This window comes from Limanda limanda, chromosome 14 (genome assembly GCF_963576545.1).
Source record: "Limanda limanda chromosome 14, fLimLim1.1, whole genome shotgun sequence".
NCBI classification, from domain to species: Eukaryota; Metazoa; Chordata; class Actinopteri; order Pleuronectiformes; family Pleuronectidae; genus Limanda; species Limanda limanda.
Genome location: NC_083649.1, coordinates 15,503,189 through 15,523,853, shown reverse-complemented (window position 1 = coordinate 15,523,853; position 20,665 = coordinate 15,503,189). Strand labels below are relative to the sequence as shown.

The window sequence follows — 20,665 nt, the reverse complement described above, 5'->3', positions numbered from 1 at the left end:
TCAGCAGGTGGAAACAAACGTGATTTCAGATGAATGATTTTGCTTCGTAACTGCTTGATGGGTAAACAAGCTTCTGCTGGCAAATTCACCACTTCAACTTAAATGGTGATGATACGATAGGGTTTACAGCTTGATTCCACTGACCTGAATATCTATTATTTAAGGTATTTATATAAGTTAAAAGCATCACTTCAATCTGTAATTTGAACATTTGTAATAAGAAAATGGAGGAATTGTCTGAGATCTGAAGCATCAAGCACCTGCTTTCACCTCTTGAGGAGTAACATGCTTCTTGTTGTCATGAAGCCTGTAAGTGCTTTTAAGCTATACAGCTCATACATAATTTTAATCTTGTGTATAATTGTGTCACATTGTAAACCAGAACCTGTTGTGTTGAGGTTTCAGAAACTCCATATGAAAAGTTTCCATTTACTCCAAACCCAAACCAGATTGACATCAGACTTTTAGATGTTTTAAAACCAAGCAGATTACTGCTGTCAGTGTGGTTTAAACAGCAGGGGCAGACATATTAATATTAGTGATTAGGTCTTAAAATATCACCTCAGGGAAAGTTCAGTGTTTTTTTACAGCTTTAAAATGTCACGTCACATTTTATATAATTTGGTTTTAGGGTCAGTAACTGATACTGTCAAAGGCAACAAGTTTGAGGAATAAATCACCAATACACTGAGTTTTATGTGATCCTTCTCATGTAGTGCCCTCCATTGTAATTGGATTACATTTACTTGCACAGGAAGTGACATAAATACTTTAAGAACTGAATGAAAGTGTTATTTATTTAATGAGATTAACATTAAAGCCATACATCTATTTAATGTCATCACTAATTATGCGTTTGCCGAACAGTTATAATCCCTTTTTTAAAAAGAAAAAGATGACATGCATAGCTGTGAGTAACAAGAACCATGTGTCGTCCGTCTCCTCACTCCCCCCACCCCCCCGATTTCCCCCCATTTCCCATCTGTGCCCTTCAGGCCCTCACTTCAGTCGCCTCCCACTTCCCTCTTCCTTCAGAACTCGTCTGTTTTTGTTTTCGATCCCGGGCTCTTTGCACAGGAAATTGTATACATAGGGAGCATTCAGGAAGGCAGAGAGCAGCTTTCCCGTTAGCGCCGAGTTTGGGCACACGAAAAAAATGGGATAAAAGAGGTCAGTAATTCCTAAACCAGGAGAGAAACAGAAGTCAGCTGTTCTCCTCCCCTCACTTCACTTCCCTCCCCTTCACACAGTCTCAACATTTCAAAAATCCCTGCCACACCACTGCCACGAATCCACCTCTAAACATAGAATATTTTAAAAAAGGGGAAATCGGAATGAAAATACAAACTAATGTGCCTGGGCGGGGGGGTTGCCTCTCTTGATGCCTCCTCAGCCACAGAGAAACCAGTGAGAAGGGGAGACTGTGTGGAATGAAGGAAAAGAGGAGGAGATAAAAAAAAAAGGAGCAGAGAGGGAGCGAGAGACTGGCTGGGGGTGAAAGAACAACAGGAAACCAAGCGATTCTAATGCTGTTTCTGCAAATCTCCTTGAGATAACGCAGTGGACTGCCACGTCCCGGCCGAGCTGCAGTCACGCTGTGTATTTTTCTCTGATCATCACTTGAAACACGGCAATCTGAAAGAGCTAAAAGTTTCAAACGTGACGTCACTTCTGCTCTCAGCCTCCGACAGGGTGGTCAGTCAGAATGTGAGCGGATGCAGGCGTCTTGGGAGCCGATTGCTGGGATTTCTATGTCGCTGCTTTTTTGACCCGCAAGCTCAAGCTTTTTTACCGGGGTCATATGGATCGATCGCTGTGCCTTCAAGGAGCTTTTCATTGTAATCATCTGGACTGACTAACTGGAGCCACATGAAGAATAAAGGGACAAAGCAGAAGTTGAAAAAGAAAGGAAGTGAGAATGCGTTCGGCTGTGACTTGACAGAACATCTCCAGAACTCAGGACAAGATGGTAAAACCTTTTTTGTTTTGCCTTTTCTAAAGATTGAAGACTTGTTAGAAGCAGTTATCGTCACACTACACGTGATTTATTTCATCAGATATGACTCATACATATAGAAAGAGAGGATAACAATGATTGTAGAAAAACACCTCTGTTGATAATGTCATAGATTATCATAGATGTTAAATCCTTTTAGATGCATATTTGTGGTGAAATCAACACAGAAAATTGCCTTCATGTAACAAATGCAGGGTTTCTTATATATGAAGCATACATTTTTCTTATATATGAGAAGACCATTCATTCACCCATTGGCTGTATTAAATGGTCATTTGTGACTTTGGGTGTGGCTCTTACATTTTCTTGTGTCAATTTCCCACAGAGACTATAGTTACTTTCACCACTTTTGTGTCTGACAAAAGACTGGGCGGCGCTGTTGCTTAGAGATGAGAATGATGAGGAGAGAGAGAGAGAGAAAAAAACAAGCAGAAACAAACCAAACGTATCATAAAAAGTCCAAATATGTGGGTTTGTTTTCTTTGCAAGGTTTCTATTTTTTGATCCTTTAATTCCTGTTTGTTTCCTGTGGTCGAGTTCTTTGTTCTGTTCTCACAAACATCATCTGTGACTTTTTTGGGGGGAGAACCATGATCTGTAAGGGAAAAAGAGACGGTGAACACAAGTGTTCCACGTGCGGAGGCCCATGAATAGCTGCGTTGAGGATAACTTAAAGGAAGACCTGTTGGAGTGGACACAGTGTGAGGCGGGGCGTTTCAGTGCAGGAAGTGAGGAGGAGGTGTGTGTCATAGCCCTTCGTCGTGGATGTCCAGGAGACGTATTGTGGACTGACTCATAATCCCCAGAGGAAAACCTAGATGTTCAGTTTGGATACATCGGAACCTTTTCATTTAAAAATATATCTCTGAGCAGTGTATTAGATGTACCTGATGCCCTTATTCTCTAAAGCTATGTGGTCTGTTTTAATGCAATGCCTGTTTATTTGTATAGGCCATTATCTCCAACAGCAATTCAATGTCCTTCACAGAAATAAAAGAGAAATAAAAAAACTGATCAGAAGAATAAGAATTCGTCCCCATGTAGCATCAGAACGTCACTGAAAATCCAACATAATGTTACTATACTGAGCAACATATTGAGTTTATTTACCTTTTGTAAAATTGAAGTGAAATACATATATTAGCATTTGAGAGGGATGAACCAAAAGCCTGTGTCAAGGTCCAAATCTCTCATGGGCCTAAAAATAAGACATGAAACACAGACTTCCTGTCTCACAGACCGGGAAGATCATGATTATGTAATTCTATGAATAACATGTGTGTCGTGTCATTGTTTTAAAACTACAGTAATTTGAATAAAACGACTCTTAAAACCAGCATTTACCCACATTATTCCCTCAGGGTGAAGGAAACTGTGGAACAACAATGGTGTTATATCTGGCCCTGAATCCTTAGATGTGTTTTAGTCCACATACGGCAATAAAGTAACTTTATAAAAGCTACAAAAAAAAGGAAACTGTAGGTTGTGTAAAGTGAACCATTGAGCAGTATCTGCACTTTCAGCATTTATTGGTACATTACAAATAACTGCAGAAACAAACTAAAATGACTCTCAGGAGAAGGCCTACTTCCACCTAGACCATTTCAAGCACTCATAGATATTAGTTCCACAAATGTGCCTGGTTTTCATTACGATCCATGAATTATTACAAACCACATCGTCTGTGTCGAGAATCAACTTTAAAGCCTCCTCTTCTTTCATCACTCGTTGATTTATTTAATTACGGTCTTACGTCATATCTGAACGAGAGACAAACTGTATTTTGTTGCTGCTACAAGAAGCAGAAAACTTCCCTCAACGCTGAGACTGAGAGACATTAAGTCAAGGCTACAGAGTTGTTCATCGTCCAGAGTTTGACCACAGGCATGTCACTTAAAGTCCAATTAAGTCAAAGACATCAGTGTGTAAATGGGAGATTCTTGGTCTGCAGTGATTGACCACTGCCTAAAATATTCACACATTCATTTTGTGGAGAGCTGTACTCCTGTTGGCAGCATGGTGGCATTTTTAAGTCTTACACAGAAACTACAATATTAAAATGCATTAGTCTCAGCCTGTACATTATTTTTTATCTATGAAAGACTATTATGTTTACAATGGGGTCTATTAATTTAATGGCCTAAAACCAGCACTGCCACACAAGTAATTACTCTAATGTTTGGAGTCACACTAATGGTTTGTGGGAGACTGAAAATTAGAGGAGCAATTTAAAGGAATTTCACGTTCTTTATATTTGAAGAGAAGCACATTTAATCAAGGTTGTACCAAGCAAAACTTTTGAATGTGTGCTGATCTTGTGCTTTTGTAAGAACAAGTCACAAATACAACAAAGTCATTGTCTCTGTTTTCTCCCCCCCTTCTCACAAAGGCCAGTTTCTGTGTCCAGGCGTACATGCATAACAAAAAAACACAGAATATAACTAAAAGGAATCAGCTTCCCCCCCACGAGTAAAACTTATTTCCAATAAATTGTTATTTTCGGTGTTAGCCGCAAGGGAAGTTGTGCTCCAACTGAATCCGAGCATGTGATTCGACAGGCTCTGGAATAAGCCACAGTTAAATCTGCTGAGATTTCTAAAGAGAGTGTGGCCAAACTCCAGTTGTGTGCAGGAGGTGATGTGCTGTGGCTCAGAACGCCGTGTGGGTCAGTGGTAACGTTTCAAAAGCTGTTTTCTATTAGAGGAAATGTCGTAAGTAATACCAGCTACAAGGACTGGGTGTGTCAACCTTCCTTTGAAACAAACAAACCATTTTTAACTTCCTGCCAAAGTCCACCTACAATCAGCCACCCTAAGGAATATAAAGCAGCCATGGTGGAACAAACCCATGAAGCCAACCATTATGTGCATTGTTACCACTGAAACTCCACATTATAAACTGTTTCCATCTCCTGCTTTTAAAACTTAAAGACATGTGCAATGTGAAAAAAGTAAAAAAGGTTTCTGATACTGACAATGACAATATTTTAACTCCAGTTCCGCAGGTTCTGAAGGAATGTTCAGAGTTTATTGAGAAGCATGGGATTGTGGACGGGATCTACAGGCTGTCGGGGGTCACCTCAAACATCCAGCGTCTCAGGTACTCACGCAACAGGTTTGCTGCACAACAAACTGTAGTAGAAACTCCATCTGATGAGCTGTGCCAGGTCGTAGAAAATATGAAACATCTGATCGTACTGATTACTTATTGATATTATGATCAGATGTTGTATCTCAAATTATGTCCATAACACTAGTTCAGTCAATCAGTTGTTTTAATCTATGTACACCAAATAAATACTATAGGGTATATTCAATTTGCATGATATTGTTTTCTCAGGTTAGTATTGAGTTTCTTTTTTCTTTGCCATCTTTTTTTGCTTTCTTTCCACAACAATGTCAGTGAACCGGATCAGGTTCATTATAACAATCCACACACTGCAACAGCAGTTAGCAGGGGTGTTAAACAATCAAGGTATTCAGCCAAGTGTGTGTGTGTGTGTCTGTGTGTGTGTGTGTGTGTGTGTGTGCGCATGCAGGCAGGAATTCTGCTCTGAGGCGTGCCCTGACCTTACAAAGGAAGTGTACCTCCAGGACATCCACTGTGTGGGTTCCTTATGTAAGCTGTACTTCAGGGAGCTACCCAATCCCCTGCTCACTTATGAGCTCTACAGCAAATTCACGGTGAGTATATACGTTCAAATCTCACCCACAGTTTTGACAAAGCTTAAACAACCCTCCGGTTTCACAGGGGATTTAATCTAAACCAATGTTTTACAAACTCAAACTGGAAATGCGTAGCACAGCACATACCTCCGTCAATCCCCGAGAGTCCCGATACATTCAATCAAGCCGCACCTTACGTACACTCATTGATATCATTCCTCTAAATACGTCCTTTCATTCCAATCTCTGTGTTGTTTCTTTAGAAATCCACAAAAATGTCAGACGTCCTTGCAATGTTAAAGTGGAAAAACAGGGGTGAAAACATAATTAGTTACACACAGCAAGGCAGCCCCAGCGTTAGAAGTGACGGAGCAGTGTCTATTCCTCATGATATAGTATGTCTGTGTCAGCATATTATTTACGATCAGCTTTCATGAGTGTGACCTCAGCTCTCTGGCTCACTATATATCTCTGTTTTCATCTCCTCCCTGGAGAAAACAGCTCAATGACAAGATGTCAACTGAAATTTGAGAGGCAACATATACAAAGAAGACTTCTTTCTGATGATATGATTGTTAGAGACGGGTTTATTATGTTATTCATGTTTTATGTGTGTTTGTGGATTCCTCTGTTGCTAGGGTCTGCTCTGATGTGTTTTGCCTGATTTTAAAGATACAAATATTTGGTTTGTGGTCCTTCTGGTTCACAAGGGATTTTAAGATTTGTAAGATGCCAGAAATGTGTTCAAAGTATCACAAAAGTAAAATCTCTTCAAATTCGGGATGACACATCTCGTAGGTTTGTGTGGGGGGTGAGGAGCAAGAATACGAGAGTGTGAGACCTGGTTCATGCTCTGTGTGAAGCGTTCTTTTGTACCTTGTTGGACTATTTGCATACCTTGGCATTCATACACCTCGTGCTGCTGGTGCCCGAAAACTCCAGTAGTCCAGTGTTTTGGGAAAAATCGGTTCCTCACATGGTGTAACATGAAGACGAACATAATAGTGGGACACTGTTGCCCGATTGTGGAGCTTTCTTGTTTTGGAAAGACTGAACCCAGTGTTCTGATAGGAGCCGCGTACTCGATGACATCAGTGTTTTCATTTCCACATTTATTCCATCTGACACTTTGTTTTTAAGTTGAATATTTAAAAAACATCCAAAATTTGTTTTTGTGTTTGGGCCACTTGACAAAACAACACAAGACTGCACAACAGCACATGTTGATGACCTCACACATGACCAGTAAATGCTGCTGCTCAGGCCTCAATCACATTAGTGGGAATACACGCACTCCAGCATGTCTGTTTACATTTGTTGAGCCAGAGAGCTGAGCAGCGAGCCTCGGTCAATGCGTTGATTGTGTGAATTGGTAAAACCAGCTGTTATATGTTATGTTATTGTAAGGGAATGTGTGCTGATTTCGCAGACAAATTAAAGATCATTATCGGCAAGAATTTCAAGAGAGCGGCGGAGACCACACGCTGATATTTAGGGGTTAACCTAACCCGAACCCTCCACTTCACAATCCACAGTACACCATAATCATGACCTGGAAAGAGATAATAAACACGTTGCTGGCTAGTTACAGGCATCGTCCCTCCAAATCCTTCTATTATTTTGACCAACCCTGGATGTGAATTCCTTTGACATGCACATCTGTCTGTTTCACATGCAGGACGTGGTCTCTGTCCAGGGCGATCATGAGAGACTTTTATACATTCAGAAGATCATCAAAGAGCTGCCAACCCCTCACTTCAGGTACACTTCTCTACCAAAGCCGGTTTCACTCTCAGCATTTGATATGTACCTTTTTCTTGTTCATACAATAATGTTGATATAAAAGTGTTTATTCACTGTCCTCAGGACTCTGGAGTTCCTGACTAAACACTTGACCCACCTCGCCACGTTGAGCACTGAGACAAACATGCACATCCGTAACCTGGCCCTGGTGTGGGCTCCAAATCTGTTAAGGTGAGTTTTGTTACCTTTTCACAGATGACTTTCTTTTTCGGTCATTCATCGTTGACATATTATTTCTCGAAGCTCTGATGAGTTTCAATAGCTTTTTTCCTCATCTCTTATTTTTCTTAGATCCAAAAACATCGAGACGTCATCTGCTAACGGAGACATGGCGTTCCAGGAGGTGCGAATACAACAGTCAGTGGTCGAGTTTATTCTAAACAACACGAATCAGATCTTCAGCAGTGGTTCGGTGCATATCAATCCCAAAGACGGTAGGAACATTCATTTGTCAGAGATTTGTAGGCCTAAGTGACCAAATGGTTCTACCCTGGATTATTATTGATATTATGACAAAGGGGTTGAAACCTGGTCTTATTCCACCTCTCTAGGACCAAGTTTGATGTGTGGGGAGAAGTACGCCACGATCCCGATCAGTGGCCAATGTGGGCCAATGAAACTGATGAGCCTGGAAGAAGCTCAGGCCCGTTCCTTAAGTCCAAACCATCCTGTGCACAGAGAGCGTCAGCGAGAGAACAGTCTTCCTGGCACCAGCACTGCCACGCTCTACCACACCGTCATAGACATATCAGACAGCAAGTATGACAAGATTGACGATTGTATTTATTTCTGTAAGGACAAGGTGACGATCAGCGTCGGGTTTAATGATCTCTCTTTGTCTCGAAGACGAAAGTTTTCTGGGAAATCGAGGAAGTGGAAGTCCATCTTCAACCTGGGAAGGTCTGTGGACTCAAAGGGAAAACTGAGCCGGAACGGCAGCGTGTTCATTAGAGCTCAGGGGAACACAGGTAATGATCAGCCGTACACATATAAGGGAAAGGTCACTAAGTAATTTATTTCCACTGTAATATAAGGGGTAAGTAAGGAGGACTCTTGTGATGGAGGTGCCTAAGTAATTTAATGTAAAATTAAAAAATTAAGAATTTTATTTGAATAGCACAATAGTATAGTACATTTCAAATTGTAAATGTTTTTTGACTTTAAAGCTCCACCACAAAGTCCTGTCCATGAAATAGAAAATGTGACCCTTGTGAATATTATTGGATTTGTTCCCCACAGAAAAGGCAGCTCTACGTCCATCCAGGAGCATGGAGTCCTTGTGCTCTTTACCAACAGGTGGGGCTGAAGCCTACTTATATTCATTTGCATGAAAATGTCCTGTGCATTGTATATTTGTGTCTATGCCTTGATATGAAATATGGTGTTTAATCTGTTACATATTTCTCCCCCCTGTGTTATTTCCACTGTGCAGATGATGACAGAACAGGAAACAGTCCAGCTGGAGGACCGGGCAGCATGTTTCTTCCAGATGTGAAATCCAGAACACTGGGTTCAGACTACGACCTGAGTGAGCACGACCAAAACTGGGATTTAAAAGGGAAGAAAGTGGCCGGAGCGACGGGTGGCTGGAGCTCCGGCACAAACCAGAAGGGGTCACCAGGTGCCTCCTCTCAAAAGACACTGCCAGAGCAACTGAAGGTGTTCAAAGGCGAGGACCTCAGCGGGTACAAACCCACGTCTCCGAAGAACAGGAGGATGTTGTACTCAGGCTCTTCCCACAGCAGCTCATCTCGGCCTTCCTTCCCAGGAAGCTTCTTCCCGCTGGAGTCCTCGCCGCGGCATCAGAGGCGAGCCGTCAACATATCTGAGCCTTTCGCTGTGTCTGTTCCCCTGCGTGTGTCGGCTGTTATCAGCTCCAACAGCACGCCATGCAGGGGCCACGCCAAGGACAAAGCAGCCACTTTGAAACCCTGCAAAGAAAGTTCAGAGCAGAGCAGCAACAGTGGAAAGAGCAACACCTTCCCCCAACTGGAACCAAAGAAGCAGGAAGGAACGGAGAAGAAAAATACAGAGGAGCTGACCTCTGTAGCTAGACCTGAGGGTGACTACATCTTCATTTATCACATTATAAAATGGCTCGTTCAGGTCAACCATGCGTAAGAAGTAATGATGCAAAGAAAACCATTTAAATACCTGCTTTTCCCTCAGATACACGCAAAGAAGTGACGCCAGAAGGAGAAGGAGGGATGAGCACTTCTGAGCTGAAAACGCTGTCCACTGCAAAAGCAAGAGAAAGCAAAGATGTGGCGCCATCTCCTGGGAAAGAACCGCACAAGCAACCTGCAGCTTTACAACTGGTAAATCATTTGTAGTGAATGTGTAGTTAGCAGTTTTGCCAGAAACAAATATAAAAAAATAAATACCTTGTTCAAAAAAGCAAATCAGAGACCATAAAGCATCAGTCACAATTACCACTGATCCGTCCTATTCTCAGGTGTAACCAAGTCAAATGAAAGTACTGTGATCCATAGGTAAAAATGGTATTATTCCAAGTTTAAAGTACATCACAATTTTATCAAATCCATTGCTATTCATATATTTTAGCCAAGTAATACATTGTCTAAAACCAGTATAGAGAGATGGTCATGTTTTTTATTATTATTTTATTATTAATCCTGTCTGTTTTTGTTTATTTTTGTATTCCTTCTCAGGACAAAGGATGTTCTACTGGGAACGAGCTGTGGCCTGACCTCCACCAGGAGCTGAAGATAACCGAACCTGAAATTGACCTCCTGGATGAGACTTTCAAACCTGTTTTCAGCTCCAGGACCTGTGAGGGCACGAAGTTGACGATGGACGTGAAGTCGAAGCGGAGCCGCAGCTCTCCGTCTCTGCTCTGCAGGGAGCAGCCTTCAAATACCTCTCTGAGTGATCGCATATTCGCCACTGGATCAGACTCTGCAAAGAGACAACCTTCAGAATCAGACATTTTGTTTTCTCTTCACAAAAATGTTGACGTGTTTGTCGGTGGAAGCACAGGAAACGTCTGCCCTGCTGACCTGGTGGGAGAGAAAGAGATGAAGCGGCATCGAGGAGCCTCACACTGGGACAAAGATAAACCAGCGCACACCAATAAGAGCCATGTTGCTTTATCAGAAACACGTTTGGATAAAGCTTTGGCTCCTCCGACAGCAAAGGATGCTCCAGCAATTGGAGGCGTTTCAGGAGCAGGTGATACAGACAAATCACAGACACGGGAAATTCCTGGGGAAAACAAAAAAATCCCCTGTGATGGAGCAAAGCGGAGTGCGATGACGGAGGCGGAGGCGATCCAGAGGCTCTCCGTGTGTTTGGAGCAGAGACGTAAAGCCTTGGAGCTGCTGCACCTCGACGATGACGATCTATGCACAGGAATCATGGAAGATCTGGACTTAGTGGAGCCCTGGGAGGACTTTAGCTCCAACAAGCAATGGGTGACCAGTCCTCTGCACTCACCAGACATGGAGGAGCTGTTCAACCAGCTGTCTCCCTTCTACCCTTGTAGAGAAACGTTGAGCTCTGCGGAGGTAAAGATTTCACCTCCTCCTTCGGTCGATAATAGCAAACAATCTGACAGTAAGAGCAACGAACGCCCCCCAGGAGCCGTCCTGCAAACATCCAGCTGCAAACCTGAAAGCAAATGGATGTATTTTCCGTCAGTACCTGCTCGGGTCAGTGTGAACAGCATCAACGCAGCACAGACACACGCAGGAAAGTCTAGCACAACAAAACAGAAGAACACAGTTTCATCTCATAGGTTTTACAGGCAGATGTCGTACGAGGCAGCAGCTCCAGAGAAAAGAGAGGAGAACAGCTTTGCTAAAAGCAGGCCATGTTCGCTCAACCTAGACCTGGGGTACCGATGCATCCGAGACATTTCTAATCAGCAGAACCGTAACTCATCAGAGTTCTCATCTGGAAAGAGAGGATTCCTAAGCTCGTGTGGGACTGTGAACAACGGGCTGACCTCAGAGCTGGAGATGTTTCTGAACGATCGGCAGGCGCCTCTACGCCGGAATTCGGCGCCGGTCAGCGTGTCATCAGTGCGAACAGCGTTCATGATCAAAACAAGCCAGGCCAAAGCCGTGCCTGTCATCCCCCCGAAGGTCCAGTTCAGTCAGATACCTCACTCCAGACACGAGAAGGATTTTGATGCATTGAAGGAGCAGGAAAAGGAATATCCCAAAATGAGCGCAGAGAAAATCCATGCTGCGACTCCTCAGGTGATGTCAGATCTAAAGGAGGAGCTGGAGAATAAAGAGCCTGCGCCCGATCACCAAAAACACCCCAATGTTGAGAAATCCGCTGACGCAGTTAATACCACATCCACTCCAGAACTGCCGGTCATAACACGGAGACACGCTCCCAGTCTGGAAGTGTTTGTAGATTGTCCGAGACCGAACCGAGGGAACGTTTTACAGAGGCCGTCCTTCAGGAACCGACAGAGACCTCAGAGTCTCATCCTGCACAGCCCTCCGTTTCCCATCATGGACTACCCACCGTCAGGGGACGACAGCAAGCTCCTCTCGTCCCTCAGGAGCCTGAACGACACTTCAGAGCTGGCGGAGAACTTCAGGACGGCGGAAGGGATCTCGCTTCAAAACAAAATGACTATTCCAAAGAGCGGGCAGAGGCTGGAAACGTCCACCAGCTGCTTCTACCAGCCGCAGAGACGCTCCATGATATTTGACAGCAGGAGCCACCGGCAGATTGAGTGACTGGAGGTGCAGTCAGCGATAATGAGACTGGGTGTCTGTAAATAGATACAGTATATAATTATATATATAGACCTAATCTAAACTGACAGGAAGGTGATATTGTTGTAAATCAAAGGGTTTTGTTTGATATGGGAGATAAGTTATTGTAGAAGTCAATAAGTAAAAAATCATGATGTATTAGAGAAAACTTTGAGGAGGCCATGATTTTTAATCAGGAAATGATTTCTGTTAATCTGCTGAGTATTTTCTCAATTAATTAATTAATTGTTTGCTCTACAACATATCTGAAAATAGGAGAAAAAGACGATTCTAATCCCAGTTTCTCAGAGGCCATATTGATGCAACTGTGCGCCAACATATCCAGTTTATTATCGAAGAAGAATAGCTGTCAATTGAATATTCTTTGATTTGACTAATGTTTTCAGCACTACTGACATGCATGAATGAACATGTTTTTAAAAGTGACATTTCGCTTTGCTCTTTTAAAGTTACTGTATATCTGAGATACTGGAAATCAACAGAATCACTGTCATTGGTGAAATCTTCACCTTCCCCTTGGTGGAGGTAAAAATCCTAATGTCAACACCCTTACAAGTTTTTCTTCCTGGGGTTTCAATCAGTGGGGGAAGAACTATGCACATTTTAAATAAAAAATCCAATACAGCATTTTGAAAATACATATCGACAGAAAGTGGCACAGCCATCTGAGGCACTATGATGTTCAGTTATCTGTCCAAGGACACCTGAACACAGACTGAAGGCGCCGGGGATCGAACCGACGACCCTCTCTACCTCCTGAGCCACAGCTGCCCCCTGACAGAAATGCAAACCTTTATTTTGTTCAGCTTTACACTAAAACCTAAGTTTAAAGTTGTTCTGTTGTTTGGACATAAACCTTTTTCGTAATTTTGTAATAAACTGACACTTAAACTTTTAAAACCGGTTTATGCAGATGACGATTTTTCACAACCCAGTAACTACGGTGAACTTGATGCTGATGATGTATTGTACTGCTTCTGTGTTGAGCTGGTGTCACTGAATTTCTTAAACTAATATTTAAAAGGATTTTTGTTGATTTTTAAATATATCAGATGTTTAATTACCAGTATTTACCCACAGAAGGATTTTAACATGTATCTTTATTTTCTGTAATTACTTTGTTTATTTGCAGTTAAGTGTTGCTTGACCAGTATTATAGTTAAAGAGGAAGAAAAACAAACAGTGTTTATGATATTTTTTTGAAAGGTTAAGTCCAGGAGCTGCTGTGACAGTGAACTGGAGGCTGACGTTGTGCACACTGACTGTATTCAATGTGTCGGGACCTTGATGGTGCTTTGAATCAGACAGGATCTCCAGGTTTGATGTATTTCCTTTGTAACTGATGTAATTCGTACATGTATCATTGTTTTGATGTTACGGAAAGTTACAGTTTAAAAAAAGATTTGGATGTTGTTGAATGAATGATCACACTGTTAATCAAAAAACGTTTGGATGCTAATGTTGGTTATTTTATACTTGTTTTGTGACCGATAATGAAGCTGATGGGACGGATTCCCGGGAAAAACACAGGTTCCAATAAGAAATGTACATAAGACACGTGGATTTTGTTACAGCAAAAGTTATGAGAATAAAAATGTATCAAAGTTATTGGTTCGGGTAACATGTTACTTTCACTGACACATCCAATGTGAAGTACTTATATTGTGACTAAATGGTAAAAGGTCACCCATTCGTTGTTAAATGTCTCTTAAGGTTTTTCCTTTGACAATCAGATGTACTGTAGTTTTTTTACTGTTACATCGTTGACTACTGTCCCATCAAATATGAACTTCTTTATTGTATTATTGTTTTAATTGATTTGACTTTGTCTAATAGCAAGGTCCGGTTTCAGTTATTTTTCAAAAAAGGCTTCGTACCACAGAATAGACAATACAGGTAGGCCTACAACTACTCACTTGTGCAGTCAGCTGTATATTTGTATGTGTTGGTTATAGTCAAAATGTTGATTCAAGTACTTTGGACTATTTTTCCTCAGTTCAGAGTTAAGGGAAATTCCAAACCCTCATAGAGCAGTTCAGCGAGAGAGGCGAGATAAAGGACGCTGTGCTGCTGCTGTGTGAATGAGGAGCATTCAAGGGGCCCCCAAGAGGGATGGGGCCCTTTGGAGATCAGATGTGTTGTATTATGGACCTACAGCAGCTTTGCCTGCTATTTTTGCTCCTGCTTTGAGTTTGTTACTGTACAAAAATCCTGTTTTCGGCTTCAGTAACAACACGTTATTTGAATCTTTACTTTTTCTTACTGAGAACTCACCAGTGCCTAGTTGTGCAGGTGCATGTTGCCTGACTGAATCTGGTCTTTACCACCAGATGACGCTCCTGCTCCACACTGCGGGACCTGAACAAGCCTCCAAAGTGCAGGATACACAGAGAGAGAGAGAGAGAGAGAGAAGCTGGAAACAGTGTGCGTGCTTCAGGTAGGTGCGCATGGAGAATACTGCAACTACTCTACACACAGACTGTGGCCAAATCACTGTGTCACCTGTTTATGTGAGGATGAAAACAACCAGCGCTCTGTGCGTCATGCTCCAACATGGGCTGCGTCTTTGTGTTGGTTGAGCTGGGGGGGGGGGGGCGGGGGCGGGTTACGGGGGTACGCGTGGGTTGTGCACGCGAAGGGCGTCCGTGTAACCCCCCCCCATCACTGCCCTCCATCCAAGAACTTGCACATGCCTCTCTAACTCAGTTTACTGTGAACTCCTTGTTTCCATATGGGGAAAACTGAATTAAGTCTGTGCAGAGAAACGTAGCTGTATAATCAAATATCTGCTGTTTACTATGATACAGAGGGACGCACGACGGGCACTGTGTGGCTGCACATACAAGACATGATGCACAACAAGTGTTAGTTTCAAATAATCAATAAACCTACAGTACAGTACATGGCACAACAAATTAACATATATATATATAAAACAACATATATGCAACTTTTTTATTACGCATCTTTATTTTTGAAATCAAACTAGAGTTTTGTAACCTGGATATGTCCATTTACCCCAGTCACCAGGTACGTCTCTTTTCCCCAGTGTCCCAGTCTCAGATGAGCTGTCCACATGTGGACTGAGCGCAGGTGCCAGTCGTCAGTCGTCACAGATCCACTGTAGTTTCATCCAAATGTCACATGTACTGTTTTGGACCGGAATCCCATTCAGAGTCATTCGCTGTGGAGCAGCCTCGGCGCTTCCAGAGGTCACTTCCATGTCTGTGCAGTTCATTATTTCCCGACCTTTGACACTGCTTGTGTATGGGCCAGAATTAAAAAGGCGTATTCTCTATAGCGCACTGAAAAAGGCAAGCAGGGCACGGTGCGCGCGTTGAATATTCAATTAGAGGAGGGGGACTGGGGCAAAATAAGTGGAGCTGCGTGCCAGTGCTTCATCTTACATTACTGATTAGCTGTTAAACAGATTATGTGCAGCTGAATGGGTCCAAATGTTGCAGCCGGAGAAAACGGGCGCAGTTCAAGGCGCTGACGAGCGGTTTTCTTCGCTGGCACTCGAGCAGGCTAAACACACTTTGTCTGCGCTAACAGGTCCATAATGATACATGTTGCTGTTCCATTCTACCCACTTTCCCCAGAGCCATGAAAACAAACACAGAGAGCGACTCAAACTGTTTCCACTCCATCAGGATGTAAAGATAAAGCTGTGCCAAAATATAGAAGAAATCACCTGATATACAGATTAATCAATATATTCACTCACCTTCTCGATGTTGAAGCACAATTAAAACGTAATCATATTTTTTATCACAAAAACCTGCTCAGATTTCTGTATTTATTTCTGCATAAACACAGAATATATCAAAAAAGAATGTTCCTCCATTAAAAAACAGGTGTACATAAAATTACAAACGGCACCACACATCTTAAAGTCACATAATGTAAAGATAAAAGTGCATCAAACTATTAAATCCTTGTTTGAAAAACATCCTTGTTAAAAAAAGTCCTTTCTTTTCCAACCTTAACTCAGCTCTCAATGTGTACAGGCGACGCTGGAGGCGTGGAGCAGCTGGGACTTGTCTTAGAAAAACAAGAAAAACAAACACGTTATTAATGTGCTAAAGTGTTTAAAAGTTGATAAAGTGTTTTGTTAAACTTGTTAAGTTAACACATTTGGTTTAGTACACACATTTATTCAGCGGGAGAAGTGTAAAGTAGCTGAATGTGCAGTGCCAGAGCAAGCCACGCGGGTCCAAAAGGAGCTCTCATTGAGAAGCCACGTGTCCGTTTCCAAAGCCTCTCCAACTTAACCACCTCCTTTGTACGACTAACCCACATCGGCAGCGTCCCTCCACATAAAGGGATTTGCAATTTCAAGATATTTCAGCTTAAATGTTTTTGACAGTTCCCTCGCTTTTACCTCGGCTTGGTTATTTTAACTGTGCCAAATGGGTCACCTTGGGTTGCTGTCTGCGCGCAAAGGGCTTTTGCGCGCATTCAGTCTGAATTTTTTCCAACTTTCCTTGACGGGGAAACCAGCTGCTGGTCGTGAAAAGACGGCTTATTAATTGTCCTTTGTCATGCAGAATTGCTTGATTTCTAAAGAAACGTACAAAGGCTCTTTTTCAGGATTCAAGTATTTTGTTTCGTGCGTATTTTCAAACCATCGAATCAGCTGCAGCGCCGCGCCGTCTACCAGACTCTCAGGTACTGACTGCCTGCTCCCTTTGTCCCCTTTTAATGCTGTTGTAAATCGTGCAGACTGATTTGTTACAAGCTGTTCTTTTAATCTGATAGATAAGAGACATGTCAAAGAAAAGCCGTAAATAAAAAATTAGGCTGAATAAAGACAAGGGCGAGTCTGCTAGATGGGCGCCTGTTGACTCAAGCGGCTCTCCAGCGTCAGGGGAGCCCTCTCCTCAGCTCCGTCAAGGTTACGTCCACAATTCCCCTTTCTTCTTTTTAAAAAGACACCGTAGTCCTTTTTGCTTCAATGAATTGATCGGCACAAAATTAAGAATAAATAAATTGAGCATTTGGAGCACCGAGCGTATAAGCTCCCCCAGGGCGCATACCCCCAGGCTATTGAATGGATAAAGGGCGCTTTGGAGAGGACGTTGTGAGCAAAATGGGGCTCTATGGTGCAATTAACAAAATGGTCTAATCCCATATCTTAACAAATGCAAATATTAGAGTTTTGTTAAAATAGTTAAGTGAACAATTAAATGAAAGTTTACAAGTGAAACTTCGCGTCCAGAAAAGGCACACTGATGCAGATAATGTGCGGTGCGCAATTTAATAACAGTTTTACACCCTTTAAAAAAGTCCAGAGATACGTTTCCAAGAAGGTAAATATCATTTAAAGCCTATTCAACGTAATAAATATAATTTTGAGAACCAAGCTTCTGTCAGGGAGCAGCTGTAGCGGTGCGTAAAACAGGCGAACAAAAGTGGAACCAAAACGCCAAACTAATGGTGCGGTATTATTGGAGATGTTTTAGTGTTCAGACGACATATTTATTTAAACAACAGTAAAAATATAATAAACTACAGTCATTTTAGACTAATTTTAACCTAAAGAGCCAATACTTATCTCGCTTAAAAGTTTATATTTATGTTTGAAAATGCTGCGTCTAATTTGACTATGAATACTACTGAATTGTGTGGCTCAAATTATTCAGAATTAAAAATCTAACCAAATGCTAGTGACTAATTGAATCTGTTATAGTATAATTTAAACTGTAGAGGCTCTTTTGAGTCTATAAACCACCTGGAGCTCATAAAACCGGCAATAATCTAGATCACACTGGCGCGTTAACAACGTGAACAATAAGGGTCATGGACACCAAACTGTGTCTTTGCCTCATTTATTTTCATGTTAGATCGATATCTTAAGATATGCACGCTCCTGATGCACCGTTGCACACCCACGGTGATTATTAACTCAGTCACACGAGACGGATCATTTCAGCTGGGATTCAACTTGAAAAGAGCTCCAAAGGGCCAGGCAGTGATATGTGAACCGAGGGTCCCCCAGGGGAAGCACATAAGAGGACCCTCATAACAATGTCTTCATCACCTTTGAGTGATGAAGATTATTGAGCATTTGATTTACTCCTCCAGCTTATATATGACCTAATGTGCTCCTCAGACGCACAAGCCCAATTTGTTTGCCCCTATTGTGCAGTGCTGGCTGGGAATCTGAGAGATATTATAGTTCTTCTTCCCAATTTCCTTTTGGCTCCGTGCGTAAAAATTGTGAAACTCATCAATAACTTCCTCAGTCTTTTTCTTTATGGTTGGAACAGCAAATCACTCCTCATGCCCATCAGCTTTATGCAAGGAAATATGAAAATATATATTTTTAGGTACCAAACTGAATCCTCAGTCTGAAATAATGCACTGCACATCCACACGTGTTGGCACAAAGACCGCAGCCGGGAGGCAGTTAAAATGTGTGGTGATTTATTTCATTTGACCGTTTTATGGTATCTACACAATCACCCAATGTTTGCAATGTTATGACTTTGAAATCACAACATCTTTATATTTTGATTTAATGCCCAAGCTGCTGTCCTCACCCTGAGTTTGACGTGCGTAATTGTGCGCACTCGTTGCGCGCAAAGACCAAAAACATATAACTCACAATACAAGTTTGTCTTCCGCTCAGAAATATTTTTATTTAAGTATCAACATTTTTAAATAAATAAATATTTTTTCAATTACACTGAGGATATACTTTCAACGTGACAGTGAGGGAATCTCTTCCCAGCTGTCCACGTTTGAAGTCACAGTTCCATCCACGTAGATTGAATCTGACAAGTATTCACCATGTATACAAAATACTGTCTTCCCCAAAATACTAATGAACATTGTTCCTATTGTTTTTTTTTTCAGTTGTTCATTTAGGGTTGTCTTTACAAAGATGCCTATCATACTCATCGGATTGGCAACAACAAATTTACCGTTTTCAGAAAAAAACTACATACAAAACGTACAACATGTATACAGCTATACAATAATTCAGGGTAGTCCCCTGATTAAATATTCTCTGTCTATGTACAAGAGTCTGAACACAAGCGGAACAGTCTGTTTTTGGCTGTATTTAAAATCAGAAGGACCAAACATCTTTCATAGTGGAGTTCAGGGGAGAGTTCAGGGGGAGACGGAGAGGTCTGCATCCTCCTTTTCGGACGAGGACGGGGATATGGGCATGTCATCCTCCTCTTCCTCCGAGCATCTCGCCGTCGACAGGGACGAACACTTGCAGTTATGTGATCCACTCCTTTGGCCGCTGCTCTTTCCCTCCTTTTTGTGCTTCACTCTGCGGTTCTGGAACCAGATTTTCACCTGTTTCTCGGACAAGTTCAGGTACGTGGCGATCTCAATGCGCCTCAGTCTGGACAGGTACATGTTGGAGGTGAACTCGCGCTCCAGCTCCAAAAGTTGCGTGCTGGTGAAGGCGGTGCGCATGCGCTTACTGCTCTGAAGTTTGCTGTTGCTGTTTTCTGTGGAAATAAGAGACATTGTCAGCCACTGTGGTTTGATAAAAACATTTAGAATGTACATTTATCTCCTTGTGATAATGGTCAAAGGTTTTCAACTTACCGATAGAGATGCAGTGGAACTGGCGCGGGTCTGGCACCGAGTACGCAGCTTGGTATATCCCCGGTGCGTGGCTGAGGTTGACGCCGTTGGAGGAGGCGTGTTGCCTGGACAGAGCCGAGTGGCAGTACTGCGAGCTGAAGGGAGAGAAGGACGCCTTGAGCAGCGGCAGGGACGGCGGGGACGGGTGGAGCTGCGACGCGGCCATGCACAGCGGACAGAAGCACAGCAGCCCGGCTTTCCTGGAGTGGCAGGAGCCCGCCAGCCCGTGCGGGTGGTGCGGCGAGTGCACGGCGTAGGGGAATAACGGTGCGTGGTTCTCGCTCCCCTTGTCGTTGGCCTCCCTCAAAATCAAGGAATCCACCAGAAAAGATCTCGGCATGGCTGCAGACTGCTGGTGCTCGGTGGCTGAAGCTGAAGCGTGCTCGCGTCGGGACGCTGGACAGCGGAGTGGTGCTGAAGGCGCAGCGCGGCTCCTTAAATACTCGCCTGGACTCGGCTCGGCCATGTGACGGTTACGCTGCAAGCGGCAGAGAGCTCTCAATAGGGTTTTGTGCCTTTCTCTCGGCATTCCCACTGCACGCTTCCCTATTATTTCACTTGTTAACTAAATGAACTGCATAATGTAGTCTATTCTTGTCAGCCCCACCCACGCCGCAAGAGGCGGCACTGCCCCATTCTCCCTTTTATCATCACTCTCATTTTATCATATAGAGCCCAGCTGAAGTTTGCGCCAGAAAACGTTTCTCTCACGGAGACAGTTTCATCTATTCAAGTTTTGTTTTAGACGTGGAGCAAGATTTTTAAAATGCGCAGGCTGTGCGTAAATGGCAACTTGTTAGAGTGTGTACATA

At 42.7% G+C, this 20,665-nt stretch overlaps 2 protein-coding genes across 2 annotated transcripts; one reads left to right on the top strand and one right to left on the bottom strand.

Moving 5' to 3' along the window:
• The first annotated feature begins 1,573 nt into the window (after positions 1–1,573).
• Positions 1,574–13,850, top strand: arhgap31 (Rho GTPase activating protein 31). Its single transcript, XM_061086295.1, has 12 exons — positions 1,574–1,969; positions 5,014–5,116; positions 5,556–5,700; positions 7,361–7,443; positions 7,549–7,656; positions 7,777–7,919; positions 8,037–8,244; positions 8,332–8,453; positions 8,725–8,781; positions 8,918–9,547; positions 9,655–9,803; positions 10,158–13,850. Exons 1-12 carry the CDS (start codon positions 1,870–1,872, stop codon positions 12,201–12,203), a joined length of 3,894 nt encoding a protein of 1,297 aa, XP_060942278.1. The 5' UTR covers positions 1,574–1,869; the 3' UTR covers positions 12,204–13,850.
• A 5,511-nt stretch (positions 13,851–19,361) lies between these two features.
• Positions 19,362–20,319, bottom strand: gsx1 (GS homeobox 1). The gene is made up of 2 exons (XM_061086600.1): positions 19,815–20,319; positions 19,362–19,714 (listed from the first exon to the last, which is right to left on the bottom strand). Exons 1-2 carry the CDS (start codon positions 20,317–20,319, stop codon positions 19,362–19,364), a joined length of 858 nt encoding a protein of 285 aa, XP_060942583.1.
• Between the last annotated feature and the right edge of the window lie 346 nt (positions 20,320–20,665).

Bases quoted from the DNA above. Each gene is read 5' to 3' on its own strand.
- gsx1 (XM_061086600.1), bottom strand. From the start codon at position 20,319: ATGGCCGAGCCGAGTCCAGGCGAGTATTTAAGGAGCCGCGCTGCGCCT. The intron at 19,715-19,814 runs GTAAGTTGAAAA...TTATTTCCACAG, and splicing joins GTTCCACTGCATCTCTATCG to AAAACAGCAACAGCAAACTT.
- arhgap31 (XM_061086295.1), top strand. From the start codon at position 1,870: ATGAAGAATAAAGGGACAAAGCAGAAGTTGAAAAAGAAAGGAAGTGAG. The intron at 1,970-5,013 runs GTAAAACCTTTT...TTTTAACTCCAG, and splicing joins CCAGAACTCAGGACAAGATG to TTCCGCAGGTTCTGAAGGAA. The intron at 7,657-7,776 runs GTGAGTTTTGTT...TATTTTTCTTAG, and splicing joins TGGGCTCCAAATCTGTTAAG to ATCCAAAAACATCGAGACGT.